The following is a 17,797-nucleotide window of genomic DNA, read 5'->3' on the forward strand; positions in this document are numbered from 1 at the left end:
TACATAGTTACTAAAATTAAAAAAAAAATGCCCGTGAGCATGCTACCTAAAGCAACTCACAGGACGCCCGTGGAACGCACAGTGTAATACACTAAAAAGCTTAAAAAGCTGGCAAATATTCAACGAGAGGGATGCATGCTACTCCACTCTCCAGGTCTCCATTCCAATCCTGATGACAGAAGGTGCTGTTGGGCAGAGATCTGGGGCCCCTCTCTCCACTGTCTCTCTCACACCATTCCAAGCAACAGAGAAAAGACCTTTCTAAGACTTATAGGAGTTCGAGTCAAGTGCTTTCTTATTGTGCCCTTGGCGTTCAGGACGCAGGGCTTCTTGCTCCCATGTTGGAGTGGGCTTGCGCGAGGATGCCTGCAGTTGCCTGGCCATTCCCGGCTCATTTCTGGAGGTGTAGTAGCAAACCCTGTTTCTGCTTGAGATCTAAGCCTCACTCTACCCAGCTTTGCTAGGGAACCCCATGATTTGGATGATAACATACATCTCAATCGCCTTCTGTCTCCTCTATTTCTCACTCGTTCAAATTCCAACACAGCATGTAGTTACAAAAACAAGTGAAAGAATGAGAGAAGAAAATGTTGATGGAAGAAGATGCATGCAGCTATGGTACAGCAAAATACTGTGTGTATATAAACATTTAATGATCGCTTGTTATGAAAAAGTGTTTTTTAAAAAATTAATGAAACTTGATACTCAAAATACTGTTGAGTTCTCCTTCCCCAACTTGGGGTTAGAGTCATGTAGCAGTCTAGTCTTTTTGGCTGAGTCTGTGCACACTGGAGCAGGGGCACCCTCCTTTGTTCCCTAGTCTCTGAGAAGCAAGGAGATATACTAGAAAGAATATTGGCCTTGGGGTCGGGCCTGGGGACAGATTCTGGATGTTTGAAGTTGGGCAAATTACCTAGGCTCCCTGAATCTCAGGTTTTACGTGTGTAAAATGGCAACAATAACCTTCCTAGGGTTGTTGTGAGGATTAAAGGAAATGCGTGTGAGTCAGCGAGACTGCCATTCAGAAAGAAATTCACATCCATGTCTAGGTATCCACTGGGCATGTCCCTATCTAGATAGTTTTTAAAGAGGTTTGGCATCTTTCCCTTGCATGGAAGTGGAGCCTGAGCGGTCGTGCTTATATTCAGAGGCCTTTTTCAGCACAGATAAAATGCCAAAACAATAAAGATTTTGATAGGATGTGTACCTTTGTGCAAACAAGCTTGCATAGCAAAATGGTGCAGATAAACGCAGATGACAATGGACTTTATACAAATAAATGAAATGATGTTTCTCTAGTATAAAAATAGATCAAATGGTAAGAGCACAAAAATAGGTGAAACGGTAACATAAACTGACTTGTGTAATCAGAGGGTCAACTCTTGACATTTTTCTCTCTAGGCCTTTTCTAATAGTTTTGTTGCTAAGGCTACACTGTTTTTGCCAGATTGGAACAGCATTGTCAACTCTAATGAAGATTAAGTAGCTTTCCCAACTAGATTTTTTTTAATAAGCATCAGTTAATACTGCTGGCTTTCAAAGCCATGTTCGTGAAGAATGGAAAGATCTTTAAAGATCTGTTCTTAGAAAATGTAGCTCATAAAATTTGGAATTTAGCAGCATTTCTATTCCATAGTTATTCCAACACAAGTTTTTATCACGGTTACACTGAACAAAATAACTTAAAATCTAATTTCACATATTTAATTAAAACAAGAATAAGAAATTATTATTTACAACTTTAGCCAAAAATTAATTCCCTAAAGAGTAACTGAGGTTACTTAACGAACAATTCTTTTGACTAGTGGGTAAAGTGTTTCACAACTGCTCACAAATGCACACTTGATTTATTCTTTGCACAATATGGATAAGTTACAGGAAGTCATCTGAGGAAAGTGTAAATACAAATGCACCCAAAGAGACGTAGAGTTTTGTAAAGCGGAGTAAATGAAAACCAGTTTGCTCTGGACACTCAATTGCTAAGAGGATGTCAAAGGTAAGAGCCATTAGGAAACGGGTGAAGAAACACTCCTTTTGATGTGCTTGCTGAGGAGCCAGATGAGCTTCCTTGGTCATGGACAGAAGAGACCATCTAAACTCTAAAAAATGTAGTGCAGTTTGCACGCCCGCTGATTCCGCAATTCTACTTGTGCACTAAAGCATGAGAATTAAATTAAATAATTCATGTGAAGTGCTTAGCCAACTACAGATGCTGTATTTCCTTCCTTGGATGTCTATATTTTTGTAGCCAGAAATCCCACTGTTAATTTCCAGTAAGAAAAGCTGAATATTACAGCCTTTAAAGTCAAAAGTTCACCTTAATTTGAATATTGCAGCATTAGTGACATCTGGTGGAAAATGAGTTACAATGCGGCATTATAGCTATTCTGATCTGTCCTGTCTAATAATAATATTATCACTTTCATCACATTTTCACATACCCCTTTCCCCAACTCCATGGGAGGAGTATACTTCCCTGCCCCACTGAAGTTTGGCTCAGCCACAAGACTTGGCCAAAATCAGTGGAATGTGGGCAAAAATGTCAGTGTCAAAGTTTGGAAACTAAGCTTTAAAAGTCCTGGCTAGCTATTGCCCCTTCAATGGTAGAATGAAACATGTGACCTGCAGATTTGCATGAGAATAAAACAAGCACCCCAGATAATCCACAGACTTACAGGAAAAAAAAAAAATGCTTACGGTTATTCTATGGTTGTTTGCTATGAAGCGAAAGCCAACTAAAACATGAGATCGTTATACCTCTGTGTAAAATTCCCATCCAGGCTTGACTTCCCTGTCCAATTGATGACACTGGGAGAAGAGTCCTGAAGACCGGGTGTGGTTCAGTCCCATCTGGGGCTCTGTTTCAGACCTCGACAGGCCCAATCGGAACATGTTGTTTTCATTCCTGTACCTATGGTAAGCAAAACCGAGTCAGAGTCCAGGCCAGGCCTATCAGAGGCCTATCAGACTCTCTTGGAATCTTGGCTTCTCTGTTTCACATGGTATGGAAGTCACGCACGTTTTGTTGTTTTTTTTTTTCCTAGCAAATCTTTATTTAAATTCTACTTAATTAACATATACTGTAATATTAGTTTCAGGAGAATTTAGTGATTCATCACCTACATGTAACACCCAGTACTCATCAGTCATTCCCAATTCTTGAACCTGTTGGTTTAAATATCTCCCTCCTAAGGTGAGCTTCAAGGTAGAGGAAAGAAGGCAGGACAAGTTTAGCTGGAGCCATAGGCCAAAGCTTTTCCAATTGAGCTTTACCAACAAAGCTCATAGCTTTGTATTTGTATTTCTTAAATGATACATAATCTATAAGGGGGGGAAATTAGCAATGTTAGAAATCACAAATTAAAAGTGATAATATTAGGGTCATTTAATTTGGTAAATAAAAACACAAATGACAGAAATTTAAGTATTATCAATGATATATTAAGAAAGTTGCTACCAGTGAGCTTTTGTGGGGGAAGAACCACATTATTTCCGGCCACTTAGCAGAGGCATTGTGTTTCCTAAAGCAGTTACTGCTTTCTGAAAAGAATTTCAAACTTTTGTCCCAAAAGTAGTTCCAGAATTTTCAACTCTCTCCATATTTCTACTGAACTTCCATTTCTGCTTTCTTTCTCAACCTAATGTGTCATGTTATGAAGGTTATGTACAGCCAAGAATTCAAATGTTTTAATCTTACTAGTGACCACTTTGTACTATATCTCATGTTGGAAAACCAGACTCTTGACCATACCTAATTCAAAATCATTTCCATTTCTGCATAACTACTTTTCTTATTCAGGCAAGAGTTGTGGGTGGACCTCTAAAATTAGATAGCTTCAACTCTCAAGGGAATGGGCTTTCGCAACAGCATTCACTACACCCATCATCAAATACGGGGACCTACACTTGTCTTGTAGTGAGAGAATTGCCCTTTATTCTTAACAAGCAGGCAACAGGATCAAACAGATCATTCAGGTGAAATAACAAAGACAAATACATATGTGATAAATCTGTGTAGTTACTTCTTGGAAGCTTGCCATGTACTTTCCTCTCCTTCATATCTCAAACTTCAGAAAGGCCAGGACCCTGTTTCATTCATCCCAATACGTGGCACGTTAACAGGTGTTCACTTTGTAATTTTTGAAGGAATGGATACAGGCTATGTGTTTTTACTTTATAGTGAAGATTAACGAGTTAATACATATAAAGAGCTTAGAACAGTGCCTGATACTAAGCACTTAATTATTACAAAATGAGATAAGATTTAGAACAGAGATTAGAAGAGACTTTTTAGAAGTCTGCCTTCAACTGACCTTGGCAAAATAAGGAAGACTAGGCTAGCAATAAGGCTAGGAGTATAGAAAAGTTCTACAGCCCAACATACGCTAACAAATGACATGTATTATTTTATACAAACAATGATGCTTATTTTAAGTCCACAGTTATAAGATTAAAGGGGTATAATCAAAGCTTGTCCATTAAATTGAAAGCACCTCCAGACTGACTCAAGTTTGTATTCTTAGGCCCTGGTAGGTACAAGATATTATTTGCTATACTGAATCCATCCTACTATTTAACTGTGTTAATACCACACCAATATAAAAATATGTTAAGACAAATTAAAATATACATACTTAACTTTATTACATCATTTAAAGCTTGATTTTATAAAACATAAAAAGAAATGTTTAAGTGTTCTGTATCACAGGAATTTAAACAGTGGCAATATACATAGCTTTGTAAGTTCAAGTTATATAAATTAAAATCAAATAATTGGAAATGCTTTTAATACAGAAAATATACAAATAAAATAAATGGCAAAAGGACCTAACAGGAGAAGTATTTCATTACTTACAGATTATCATTAGATAATTTCAGGATCTAAACAAAGACTCTGAATATTCGGACTTCTTTTGCTGTATTTTATATTTAAATATCTCCCTACCTATATTCCGAATCAAGGTACTTGACCAAAAGGTTTAAGAAGGCATTTAGCTTTAGGCAAAAGCTTTCCATCTACAGTTACCACCTTTAAAGGAATTGACATTAACAATGTTGATGTAATCTGCTAGTTCCCTTCTGAACAATGTGCAATAATTTATACCAACCCTGTATAAAGTCATACAGGTACCAAAAAATGGAACAATTATGCACAGTTCAATAGAAGTATAATGTTAAGTTTCCCCATCTAAAAATTAACCAGTGAAACAAAATGTATCAACTATAGTTGACTTGGTTTCAGGAAAACCACATCTGAGAGTTATAAGTACATCACTGTCCTTATCTTATCCTCAGTCATTGACAGGAATTTTGTAGGCCACCATGCTATTTACTTTGTGGATTGTAGTAGTAAATAAACGAAGGGACGGACTTCCTCAGAATTGGTAATAAACTGTGGTCCCGACTCTTCCCATTTTTCAGGTACAACCAAATCTTTGTCTGTATGTATCAGTAGATCAAATGAACCTAAATTGGGGATAAGATCATTAAAGTACAATTATTTTTTTCTAAAGTACAACCACCCTTCCTGTGTCTTTCACATTTGAACCATCTATAGTGTCAGAAAAGCTAGTTTACCTTGATCTCTAATCAATTATATTAACTAATTGCTTTTCCTCAATGGAAATTTTAGTACAGAAAACACTGTACTCCTTTTACTTTATGAAAAACTCAAGTTTTTTTTTTTTTAAAGAGAAAACCACTAAAAATATTTGCAGAAAGTATAAAATTAATCATGAGACAGCATGAATCTAAGCCATAGAAAAGATAATACCTTGGTTCTGTGACAGCTGTATCCCAGTGCCCAGAACAGCATCTCGCATGTAGTAGGTATTTAGGATATATCTGATGAATGAAGGAGTAACTAAGAAAACAAAGACACAATTATAGCTATAAATCTTAATTATATACATAGAAATGTGTAGAAAATAAAATGAAAGAAATTACATCAAAATATTCAAGAGTGAGTACTGTAGAATACTTTCATTGCTTTCCTTTTCAGCACTTGTAAATAAAATGCAAATAGCATTACTTTAGCTTTATCACACTTTTCTCATTCATATAACATGACATTTATAATTAAGAAAAAACTTAATGAGCGCGTTAATTCTTAAAGTAGTAGCTTAGTCTTTTCCACAACAAATTTAAGCCAGTGTGAAGTTGTATAATACTTACAAGAAACTTCCAATAGTGGCAGAAATGTCACTGTAGCTGTGATCTGTCTGATCACTGAACGGATTTCATCTTGGATAGCTTTCTGAGACTTTTCTCTGGGTGCACTATCAAAGAAACCAATTAATTCATTTTAAGTTTTAACAAGTTATTTGAAACACAGGTAAGATTATTTATCTGATTAAATGCTTCCAAAATCAAATAAGTAATGCATTCAAAAGGAGTTTTTTTTTTTAAATGAAAATAAATATATGTCCTTAAGAAACTTAGTAGGCCCAATATGTATCTCTATTATTTCATTTATCCTTCCAATCATTTTTTAGGGTTGTTCTTAGTATCAGGTCATTAAATAACAGATGACTAGAAAACCTGCCAAGTACTTCAAGTCAGGAAAGCTTCAGCATGTCTTAAAATAAAGATAACAAGCAGTATCTAAAATATTGAATCGGTATAATCATTTTGGCATTTTTAGTAATGCCTAAATGTCTAATTTCCTATTGCCTCAAATAAGATGTTAATCGTGTATGGCGTTAATAATTAAACATTTTCTAAAACAGACCAAAGGCTTCAGGAGCAAACTCCATCATTTCATTATGAGAGATAGTTCAGAGTTTACAGGTAAGCATGCCTAGGACGATGCTAGAAATTAGCATATAATGATGGGCATCTCCCATCCAGATAATCTAAAAACTTCAGTTTAATAAGTGTCTAAAGAGGGGCGCCTGGGTGGCTCAGGTAGTTAAGCGACTGCCTTTGGCTCAGATCATGATTCCCGGGTCCTGGGATTGAGCCCCACATCGGGCTCCCTGCTTGGCGGGAAGCCTGCTTCTCCCTCTCCCACTCCCCGTTTATGTTCCCTCTCTCGCATGCTCTATTAAATAAATAAATAAAATCCTAAAAAAAAAAAAAAAGGGGGGGAGTGTCTAAGAAGTTTGTAGCATTAAATGAAATACAGTAGAGCTGCACAGTAAGCTGGGAGAAAGTCTAGGATAATACTTCATGGTTAAAAGTACCTTTCTACAATTCATGAAATGGCCCACCTAGGACGGACAGCATGGTAGCTTTACATATAGCATCATAAACACTAAAGTTTGAAATTTATGGATTTAGCCTAAGCGCAATTATGTTAAAAGTCCGTGATAGGCAAAATTCTTTCGTGAGCACAATTTGTGAGCCCAATCCTTCTCCACAGGAGATTAAAGGTCACATCTAACATACTTAGAAACAAACTACTTTATATGAAACTAGTTCAATATAAGTAGAACTCATCTAGTAAAAGAAAACAGTTTTGGAAAAAGATCTGTAAAAATGGAAGCAATTTACTTCATACTTACCTGTCATCTTTGGCAGTCTTGTCACACTCAATATCAAATTGCCACCTTTCAAGTACCTCACCACTTTCAATATTTGAGATGACAACCACCAGTTTCTGAACTGAACACTTGTATAACCAATCTCAATACATAACAAGGAATCTTTTTTGTTTCACTGCATTACAAAACAACTCTCTTCCCAGGTCTCACTTTCTATCCTCAGCAAATTCCTACCGCTAGTATTTTGGAACTCTGCCAACCTGTACAGAAAACCTGCCCCACAATAACCTAGCTCCTGTTTTCAAATTCTCAGTATTTGTACCAGATATAGTACTGAGTGCTGAAGACAGAGTAGAAAACAGGAAGTACACCCTAATCCAAGTAAGATGCAGGAGATGGCCATTAATCTAATCACTGCACCGATAAATATAAGATTCTAATTGTGGTAAACGCTATGAAGGTGCAGTATGTGACGCAATGAGAGCATAAGAGAGGAAAATTGGACTCACTCAGGGAGTTCTCACTTAACTTCAGTTCTACAAATAAATTATCATTAAATATGCAAAATGATACAGAAAAGAGTACAGGTCTTAAATATTGAAAAGGGAAGAGCATCTGACCAGAGGATTGAAAGAAGGGTAATACAACTGCAGTAAAGAAAGGGGAGAATGAACAAGGTCAGTTTGTGTAGGATACACAGGGGTCAGACCATGCAAGGCCATATGGGCCAAATTAAAGAAGTTACACTTCAAGAACCAGGGAAGTCATTACTGTATTTGAAGTATGGTGTGATGTAATTAAATTTGTATTTCAGAACTATCCTTCTGGCTGTGATGTGGAAAGCAGAGTAGAGGTAAAGAGGGGATCTAGAGACACCAATTAATTAGCAATTCAAGCAAGAGGTAATGAAGGCTTAGAGAAGGATAAGCTGGTAGAGATGGATCAGTAGATAGATTCAAGAGACTTCATGGTTAAAACTGTTAGGATTTATTGACTACTTATGAGTAAGCAAGAAGAAAGACTGAGATAGCTCCCAACTTCCTAGTTTATATCGCTAGTTGGATGGCTGATCCATTCACTGAGAAAAAGAATGCAAATGGGAGATGATGCTTAAGTTTTAAGATTTTATTTTTAAGTAATCTCCACACCCAACATGAGGCTGGAACTTAATATCTCGAGATCAAGAGTTGCATGCTCCATTGACTGAGCCAGCCAGGAGCGCCTTAAGTTTAGTTTTCAGGTATCACTGGGATAGCCAGATGAAGATATCAACGGAGCCACGAAATATATGAGCACAATTAGGAGAATTGGGTTGGATGTACATTTGTGAGTCAACTACACCAAGGTTGTTAGTGAAGCTATGTACATGTCAGAGATCATCCTAGAGAGAGATTATAGTGAGAAGAGGGCCTCAGGACAAGCCCTGAATTAATCTTGGAAATTGGGATAGTATACTCAGGAATCTGTAGTGTTTTTTTTTCTTTTTTTAAGAGACAAAACAATTTTGTAATATTTAGGGTTTGTGGGCCACCTAGGTCTCTGTTGCATAGTCTTTAAAAAACAGCCCTTTAAAAATCTGAAAACAGGGCGCCTGGGTGGCTCAGTTGGTTAAGCGAGTGCCTTCGGCTCAGGTCATGATCCTGGAGTCCCGGGATCGAGTCCCGCATCGGGCTCCCTGCTCAGCAGGGAGTCTGCTTCTCCCTCTGACCCTCCCCCCTCTCATGCTCTATCTCATTCTCTCTCTCAAATAAATAAAATCTTAAAAAAAAAAAAATCTGAAAACATTCTTAGTTTGCAGGCAGTACAAAAATAGCCACTTGCTAGACACGGGCTGTCGTATGTATCAACTTTTTCTTGACATATATCAACTTTTTCTCAATTTAGCTCTGAAAAGGAAGAAATTGGGTAGTAACTTAAGGATTTGGGGTGGGTGGAAATTTTTTTCTTTTAAAACTGAAGAGAGATCAAAACAAAGAAATCAAAAATACCAGAGAAGAACTAGGATAAAATCCTTAAGGCTAGAAGAATGGGGATTCAGATTGAACAATTTGCCTCTAAGAAGAGCAATTCCTCCATTTTAACTAAAATAAAAGGGAGAAATTAAAGAGGAAGGTCTGCATACATCCGAGGTGAAGAAATATCCTCAGTGTAGTCTTAAAGGAGACAACCCAAAAACCAGTAGCTTAGGTGGGGCTTGCTTCTCCATCAAATTAAGATGATATAGATTATTAGTTGCTTACTAATAATCTTACTTTTTAGCCCTGAAGATAATCCAAAAAAAAAAACCCAATTAATCTAATTTTAAAAATAAAGCTACTTGATACAAAGAAATATATATGACTCATGAATTAAGAAAAAATGATGACTAGTGTTTTTTGGAACTAGTTTTGGAAGATCAAATGGGGAGCTAGGGAGAAACATCCTACAACAGAAAAATTAGAAGTGAGAATCCTAAGTAGAGAAAAATATGAGGGGAAAAAGGAATAGATGGAGAACAAGTATTGATTCAATACAGTAATTTCTTGAGCTAAAGAAAAACAGTGAGTGTTCAGATAGAAAAGGCTTACTGATTAAAGGCAGGATTTTAAAAAAGACAAATGGAAATATATAAAAAATAAAACTCTACTGGGTGCTCTATTACTTAGTAGTTCTTTTCTTTAAGTTTAGTTTCCAGGTTGGATCCAATTTTATTTTCCTTTAAGTAATGATGGCTTTAAACTCTAGGCAGTTACAGAAAATATATGTTAAAAATATACAGTGGATTTTTCTCCGATAGTGAACACCATCATAAGGACAGAAAATTCCAACTTGTTCCATCTGGCTACATGAACTGCAAAAATCATTTCTAAGGAAGTTGATGGAGACAGTTTTGTGAAGCCATATCAGATTCCTAATATCAAAATATTCAACCCACTCAAACTGCAGTATGGGAAGGGTGGACTTTCTTTCAATTTATATATTATTTGCTTCCTTCCAATTAAGAATCACTATATTTGAGGCTGTAGTGTTTTATACCTTTTTGTACAGAGCTGAAAAATGACCACCAAGATGCCAGAAAATATGGGTTTCTACAAGGCCTGCAAAACTCAAAATGGTTTGCAACAATTAAATACCTTTCGGCGGTTCCACCACATTATTTAGGTATTTTATGAGCTCAGGATCCGTTGTTACAAGCAAGGTGAGTCCATATTTCTGCACTCTATTAAAGGTTTCAGATGGATATATGCCACGCTGATATAAAATGCTGTTGATGCCAAATGCTGGAAACAAAAGGAATGTTAAAGAAAAGTCATTATCACTTTGTAACTCTGGAAAATAAAACATATTTAGATGTGGCTACGTTTCATTAATGGTATAAAACCATAAATGCCTTAACGTGTTTGTGGGTGTTTTGCTGAAAGCAGAGTAGGTAAAAAGTGGCATTAAACATTCTTAAAACCTTGCTTCTAATTAAGAGAGAACACGATACCTGCATTTCTGTGGCAAAAAAAGAGAAAAGCGCCAAACGGCATTAATCTACTGTCAAAGTAGTACTACAACTCACTGTAATCCAAGTCCCAATTCAGATTATGTGGTTAGAGGGTGTCAAAATAGGCTTTTGCATCTCAGTTAGCAACTGATTAACTGTTCTCTGCAATGCTCTCAGCAAACCTTTCCCTCTTTTTCCTCCTTTTCTCCTCACAAGTCCTGCCAGATTCTATCAGAAGGCACAACTGTCCTGGTCCGGAATGGCGTTTCCTAAATCTAGTCCATCACCGCCAATACCAGAATCAAAGAGGGGCCGAGGGGTTGTTAAAAATATACGTGGCCCCCACCCCGGCCCTACGCCCTCTTAAGTCGCGGAGGCTGGGGGCGGGCGGAAAGGGCCTGGCTCTGTAGTTGAAAGCAACGCTGCAGGTGGAGGGGCTACATCGCGCCGCAGGCCTCAGCAGCACCTAGGCCTCAAGCTCCACCATTAGCAAGGAGCCCGGAGGCGGCGTCTGCATCCGCTTCTTCCTAGATTCTCCCGCCGGGCAGGAGGCTGGGGCAGAGAGAGCTTAATTCTCGGCCTCGCGGCCTCGCGGCCTCCCCTCCGCCCCCTACCGCTTCCCCCGCCTCCGTGGCTGAGCCACGGGCCTACCGGGCGGCCTGGCCTCAGTTCACCCCGCCCTCCGGCCTGCGCGAGGAGGACTTACAGAAGAACTCGGCCACGGTTTCGGCGCTCCCGCGCAGGGTGATGCCTTGCTCCCGGGAGAGCTGCAGCGCCATGGCCAGTCCTACAGACGAAGGAGTGCGCTTCCCCCCGGCAGAGAGCGACGGCGGAGACGCCCACAGCAGTTCCCCGCCACTCGTTTCAAAAGTAACGGCGCAGCACGCCCTCGGGCCTCGGCGCAGGCGCGATGAGCCTCTAGGCCCCGCCCCGTGGGGCGGGGCCTGCAGGTCCTCTGGGCGCTTTTCGGAGCTGGCCTGTCCGCAGGCGCAGGGGGTAGGCGTGGTCGCCCAGTTCTGGGTGGTCAAGCTCCGCAGGGTCCCGGCTGGGCGTGTGTAGTTGTGGTCTACTAGACCGGCCTGAGGGAAGAAGACGCCAAAACCTGGTTTGGGTTTTTTTTTTAAAGATTTTATTTATTGGGGCGCCTGGGTGGCTCAGTCGTTGGGCGTCTGCCTTCAGCTCAGGTCGTGGTCCCAGGGTCTTGGGATCGAGCCCCGCATCGGGCTCCCTGCTCCGCGGGGGGCCTGCTTCTCCCTGTCCCACTCCCCCTGCTTGTGTTTCCTCTCTCATTGTCTCTCTCTGTCAAATAAATGGATAAAAACCTTAAAAAAAAAAAAAGAATTTATTTATTTGAGAGAGAGAGAATGAGAGAGAGCACATGAGAGGGGGGAGGGTCAGTTTCAGATATTTTAAATACTTAAATATTTACGTGGAATTACTTTAAAAGAAAATTTTGTTGCACACCATATTCAAAATGCTAAAAATTGTACACCTTGAGGTGTTGAAAACATGATCTTATGAAAATATCAGCCATTTTCACAGATCTGAAAAAAAGCTACTGAATTGTACTATATGCCTACTTAAGTTTTTGTTAGCTAAGCAAATAGATTTATTTTGAGATATGCAAATATGAATAATTGCCACTGCATTAATTCTACCACATTGTTAGGAATCATGACCTTGCATTGCAGACTCTAAAACGGATCTGAATTTGAAACCCTGAGAACACTAGCGATAGAAGGGCAATGAGAAACATCATTATAAGGGCTCCTACAGCTTCTTTTAGGAGGAAAGAATCTGATACACATATGAACCCTGTTTATAAACAATACAAAAAGAAAAGGTCATTACTGCATCAGAATTACCATCATAAAAAATATTATAAATAATATTAAAGTCACACTGAGTCAATAACCACAGGGTTTTATTATCTTCAACACTACTGACAGCTTAATAAAATATGCTTAACAAATCATTTGTTTGAAAACTGAAAACGATATTCCTATGTAATTACAGAAACAGTGTTTTTAAAAAGTGGATGGCAATATTTATTTTATATCCATCATCTGATTTTAATACAAATATCTTGCCAATAAAAATGTTACAGCTTTTAGAGATAAGAAAAAAATATGAAAGAAAGAAAAGAGAAAAGAAAAAAGTCTCAAACACAGGACCCAGAATGTCAACTAATTCAGCACAGTTTTGCAGTGTCAAGTAAAAAGTCTCTCATAGAAAGTTACATGGAAGTGTAAAACTTCGGTTTCTGGACTTTGATCCAAGCGGTCAAACTGGTCCTCATTAGTAACTCCTATTTCCATTATATGTCAAATATTCTCAAGCTTTTGCCTAGTACAAAACAAAGCAATAAGAAGTCAATCACGTTACCCCTACAATACTAAATGATCTAAAACATAACCCACAATGGCAGAAATGATTAGTAACTAATGAAAGGTAACATTATTTTAATATGCTGTCAAGAATAACAACAGCTGTTAAAGTGGCATTAGCACCCGGAAGCCTTCATTTGCAAATGCATGAAGATTAGAGCCCTTAATTAACACAGTAGTATCTCAGGCGGGTAGAACTGCAAAGTTGTCTAGAATGGTGAGGGTGGGAGTTTCCATATGTTGTAGTTTACTAGTCTCCAGTTAATTTTTATGCCAATAGATTATGTTCTGAATTGTTCAACTGACACTCAAATTCACATAAACAGGCTGTGATTACTAAAAAGCATCTATGCTCCAAGCTTGTAGCTTTGAACTAGGTGCTTAGCTCTGTATTTGAAGATAGTTATAGGAAACAATGTAATATAGCAGCCGAACTGCTTTCAAGGTCAACCAAAATTCACGGGTATTTAAATGAGAATTTAGGGATGCCAGAAACCTTCATTCTGTTCAGTGACTACTACTGAGTACAGATCATTCAGTTTGGGAATAGGATAAAAAAGCATGCATGAATGTCATGCATGGAAGTAGTTCCATCAACATGCCTGTTTACCGGCACAGATGGCCAATCTAAGTGAATCCAAATTTATTTTAAATTTAAAAACATGTTAAATGTTTCTACAGAACTGTCTCATGGGGTCCTGAATCACACACAGTACTCATTTTACACTTACAGAGTGTAACAAACAGGATAAAAGCAGAGTAACAGCTTCTAGTTAAAAGAAAAAAAAAAAAATCCTAGCTATAAAGTTAAAATGTCTGCAATAAGTTTTTACCACAACCATATGAATCACACTGGGTTTAGAAGTTTGGAATTTTTATAATCAACTACTGTCTAATCTCTCAATCTTAAATCTCTAGTTAATGCCACCAAATATAAGCCCAAACAGGAACCTCTGACTACACACAAGCTCTTAGATCGTATTCTTTAAACTGACAACTTTCAGCACTTTATACTTAATGAGGGCCTGTACTACTCTTAAATATTTTACACTTTCGTTTTCCAAGTTTTACTCAACATAAACTCTTAGAAATATATAAGAATATATATACACATACATGTCATAGAAAGTGGTCAGCCTATTGTCAACATCAACTATAATATAAAAACCGTAACTAAAAAAGTCTTTATATAGAGTTTCAGATGATCTGAATTTTACACAGAAAAGTGTAACTTTGAGAAATGAGGACTGTAATCCTGTGCTACTTGGGAGAAAAGGTAATGTGAAAAGAAAATTAAATGTAACCCCTTCCATTTAACTTCCAATAAAATGTTACTTTCAAAGATTTGGCAGGCTCTGAGTGAAGTGTTCTTATGTATGACTACTTAAAAAGATCACCAAACTATCCTAAGTTTCTGTGTTTAAAGGGAGAGAAGGAAAAAAAGAAGAGGACACTGATGTTGATTTGTAAGACAAATCACTTTTTTCTTTCAACTAATAATCTGCCTACAGAACATCTCCAAAGAACAGCCTGACACACTGAAAAAAATCAGCCCAGCTCTCCTGCCCGCTCCCCATTCAATGGGGGCAGAAAAGTGGAAGTGTGCAAGGGTGAAAGGAAACTAGGGACAGATGGCCTCGGAGTAGCAGGTGACCTTTGAAAACTGGGGGCCCACAACAATCAATAATTCCAGATCTAGATGGCCTTCGTGCCTCACCCCGAACTCGCAGGAAACTGTCCTTTGAAAAGAAACCACTTTTCTTTTCAGGGTTTATCCTCTGGTTGCTCCAGATTCAGATTTTGAAGGAAGACAGCCAAAGCGGGGAAAGAGGACTTTAAAAGGAGGGCGGAGTAATTAAACAGAAGAGATAAGATTTGCCCTAAGCTATCGCCTCGGTCCAAAACCCCCGAAAGGGATGAAATCGACACAAACTCGTTTAGGAGAAACTGCCTTAAAAAGAGCCCCTTCTAAAATCCCAAAGGAATACACCGTAAGAGAATAAAGGAAGACAAAAATATCAGACAGTCCATTTTCAATGAAGCATCCCTCTGCCCCCCCGCCCCCGCTGGGCGCCCCCAGCCAGCACCCAGCCCCGCGCCCCCAAGGTAAAGTGGCAAGTGGGGGGATGCTGAAGGGACTACCTTGTTTTGTCTCCAAAGGGCAACACAGCAAACATAGGAAGGTCGAAGTGCAGACCACGCGGCCTCCGCAGACTCTGGACTCCGGGAGGCGCCGGGGGGCGACGACGTGCCCAGGGGAGGCGGTGACTCCAAGCCTGCTCCCTTACCGACCCCGCCACCGGGCCGCCGCCCGCCGCAGCCCGCTCGCTCCGCGCTGCGCCGCCCCCTGGCGGGGAGCGCCCGGCAGAGCGGAGGCCGAACGCCGGCGGGGGGGAGCCCAGCGCCGAGCCTCGGCCGGCCGCTCCACCATCACCGCCCTGAGTGCGCTTTCCTGGCGGCCAAGGCAGCCAGCGCCGGCTGCCCGACGGCCGCTGCCTGGAGGCGGCGGCGGCGGCGGCGGCGGGTCCGGGACTCTTCTCCAAAGAGGCGCGTCCTGGAGTCAGTCGGAGTCCGCGTGTAGAAGCCTTTGCCCGCGCAGCGGCTTCTCACCAACTCCTCAGGCTTCAGGGCATCCGCCCGCCTCCACTCTCTGCTCCGGCCCCTCCTTCCTCGGCTTCAACCTCAATTCCTCCCCAACTCTACGGGAGCCTTTCCCACGCGCGCCCCAACTGCCCCCCGGGCAGCCACCTCCCAAAGGACAGGCACCCTCCTCCCCGCCCTCGGCAGCGGCCGCCCGGCGCTTGGCTCTCGACCGGGAAGAGCTGGCCTCTGGGGTCGGCTGGGGCTGCGCGGGACCCGTCAGCGCCCCGCTGTCGGCTCCCGCCGCGCCTCCCCAGCGCCCTTTGTGTGCGCGCCGCGAACCCCTCTGCGGAGCCCTTTCAGCGGCGCCGCCTTGGGAGCAAGAGAGAGTGAAAGGAAGCGCCGGGCCAAGCAAGGGACTGGAAAGGGGCAAAAGGCGACAGCGCTTACTCTGGGAAGACTCCGGCATGTTGCTGCCTTTGGGCTCCTCGTGGTCTCGCCCCTACCCCGACTTCCCCGCCCGCCAAGGGCCAGGGCGAGGGGGGACGGGGGAGGAGCGGAGCTGCTGGGACCGAGTTGGAAATGGTGCTTCCGGAGCCGCAGGGAAGGGGCTCAAAACTGTTTTGGTTTCGCTGAGGAGATTTAGGGGGACTAGGAGGCTAAAGAAGGGCTGGGGGAAGGCCCGTGAGCGCGGATGTATGTAAATAATCTTGCTCTCAGGGAATACCGGGGCAGCCGGGCTGTGTGTGTGTGTGTGGGGGGGGGGTCCACATGTACATTTTTGCATTGAACTTTTTGAGCAAGTTGGATCGAATCCCACGCTTGGGCTTTTCGACTGTACTAGCCATAAAGTCGAGGTGTCTACACCCTAACAGGACCAAAGACCTACTTCAAAAGCAAAGGGCCTGGGAACCGAGGTCGTTTAATGGTAAAGGAAGAGGAAAATTCAGTAAGGGAGAGAGATGAGCCCCCAGGTCACTCTCAGCGCCCCGGGTGGGTCTTCCAGGGGTCCTCTTCTTACCTGGTGGCTTTCCTAACAAAGTAAGAGCAGGTAAAGTCCCAGTGATCATCCAGCCACGCTTCCACGGAATCCTGGTCCCGCTGCAGCTTCGACTCCCCGGAGCCGGGGCTGGCCCGCTCCATGATCCGCGCCCAGCGTCTGTGCAGCTGGTTTGTGCCGTTTTCCACCCCAGCTGGGGTCTCTCCCTCGGAGGAGCCGGCCTCTGCCCCGAGACCCTCCCCCTCCGCCTTGCGCCGGTCCGGCTGGCTTTTGGCGAAGCTGCTCCGGCGCCCGGCCAGCCGCTCGCCACGCCCCACCTCTCCTGGTGATCACCGCTCCCAGGTGCGGCGGGTGGGGCAGGCGCAGCAGCCGCGCGGCCTCGCCGGGGTCGGGCGGAGGCTGGGTCTCGCCGTCTGTCGGGTCCCCAGATTCCAAGGCGGCGGCGGAGGCAACTGGCGAGCTCTCCGGCCGCTAAGTGGCCGCCGCTGGAAGGAGGCCGCTCGGCCGCTGGGGTGCGCTGTGGGCTGAGCGGGTTCCGGGGGAGCGCGCAGAGGTGACTGGGGGTGTGTTCGCAGAGTGCCCCACAGTACGAAAGGGAGAGTCGCGATGTGTGCGCCCATCCCAAGTCCTGAAAGCTGGAGTTAGGGGAACCTTCCACCAAAAGTAAGAGGTGCGGCTACCCTGGCGACTTTTCTCAGGTCTGAGTGAACAGTGACCGCCCGGCCTCGCTTTCCTCCCCAGGGCTTGGGTCTGGAAGGTGCAGGGATCGACCTTCCTCCGAGCCCAGGCAGCCCGGGGGGGTGTGCCACGGATTTGCGGCTCCTGGTGGGTAACTTCCAACAAAGGCATTTCCGTAATTACTATGTTGTTAATAACC

The 17,797-nt window shown here is 42.1% G+C and overlaps 1 protein-coding gene across 5 annotated transcripts in view; it reads right to left on the reverse strand.

Moving 5' to 3' along the window:
• LOC135363366 (mitotic spindle assembly checkpoint protein MAD2A-like) overlaps positions 1-17,402 on the reverse strand; it is a 30,661-nt gene extending 13,259 nt beyond the window's left edge. The window contains exons 1-7 of one of the 5 annotated variants that reach the window (XR_010409005.1): positions 15,483-17,401; positions 11,660-12,032; positions 10,598-10,744; positions 7,506-7,626; positions 6,175-6,278; positions 5,774-5,863; positions 2,758-2,911 (exon numbers count right to left, since the gene is read on the reverse strand). Coding sequence is in view for 3 of the 5 variants with exons in the window: in XM_064583917.1 (XP_064439987.1) it covers positions 5,330-5,466; positions 5,774-5,863; positions 6,175-6,278; positions 7,506-7,626; positions 10,598-10,744; positions 11,660-11,732 (672 nt within the window). In the remaining 2 variants the exon portion in view is untranslated. Of the gene's footprint in view, positions 1-778; positions 5,467-5,773; positions 5,864-6,174; positions 6,279-7,505; positions 7,627-10,597; positions 10,745-11,659; positions 12,033-15,482 lie in introns of those variants that run through there. The other 4 variants (XR_010409006.1, XM_064583917.1, XM_064583918.1 and 1 more) reach the window with 4 other exon arrangements.
• Between the last annotated feature and the right edge of the window lie 395 nt (positions 17,403-17,797).

Source organism: Mirounga angustirostris, unplaced genomic scaffold (assembly GCF_029215605.1).
Source record: "Mirounga angustirostris isolate CCGP_5_RB_7025 unplaced genomic scaffold, mMirAng1.0.hap1 SCAF_137, whole genome shotgun sequence".
Classification (NCBI taxonomy): Eukaryota; Metazoa; Chordata; class Mammalia; order Carnivora; family Phocidae; genus Mirounga; species Mirounga angustirostris.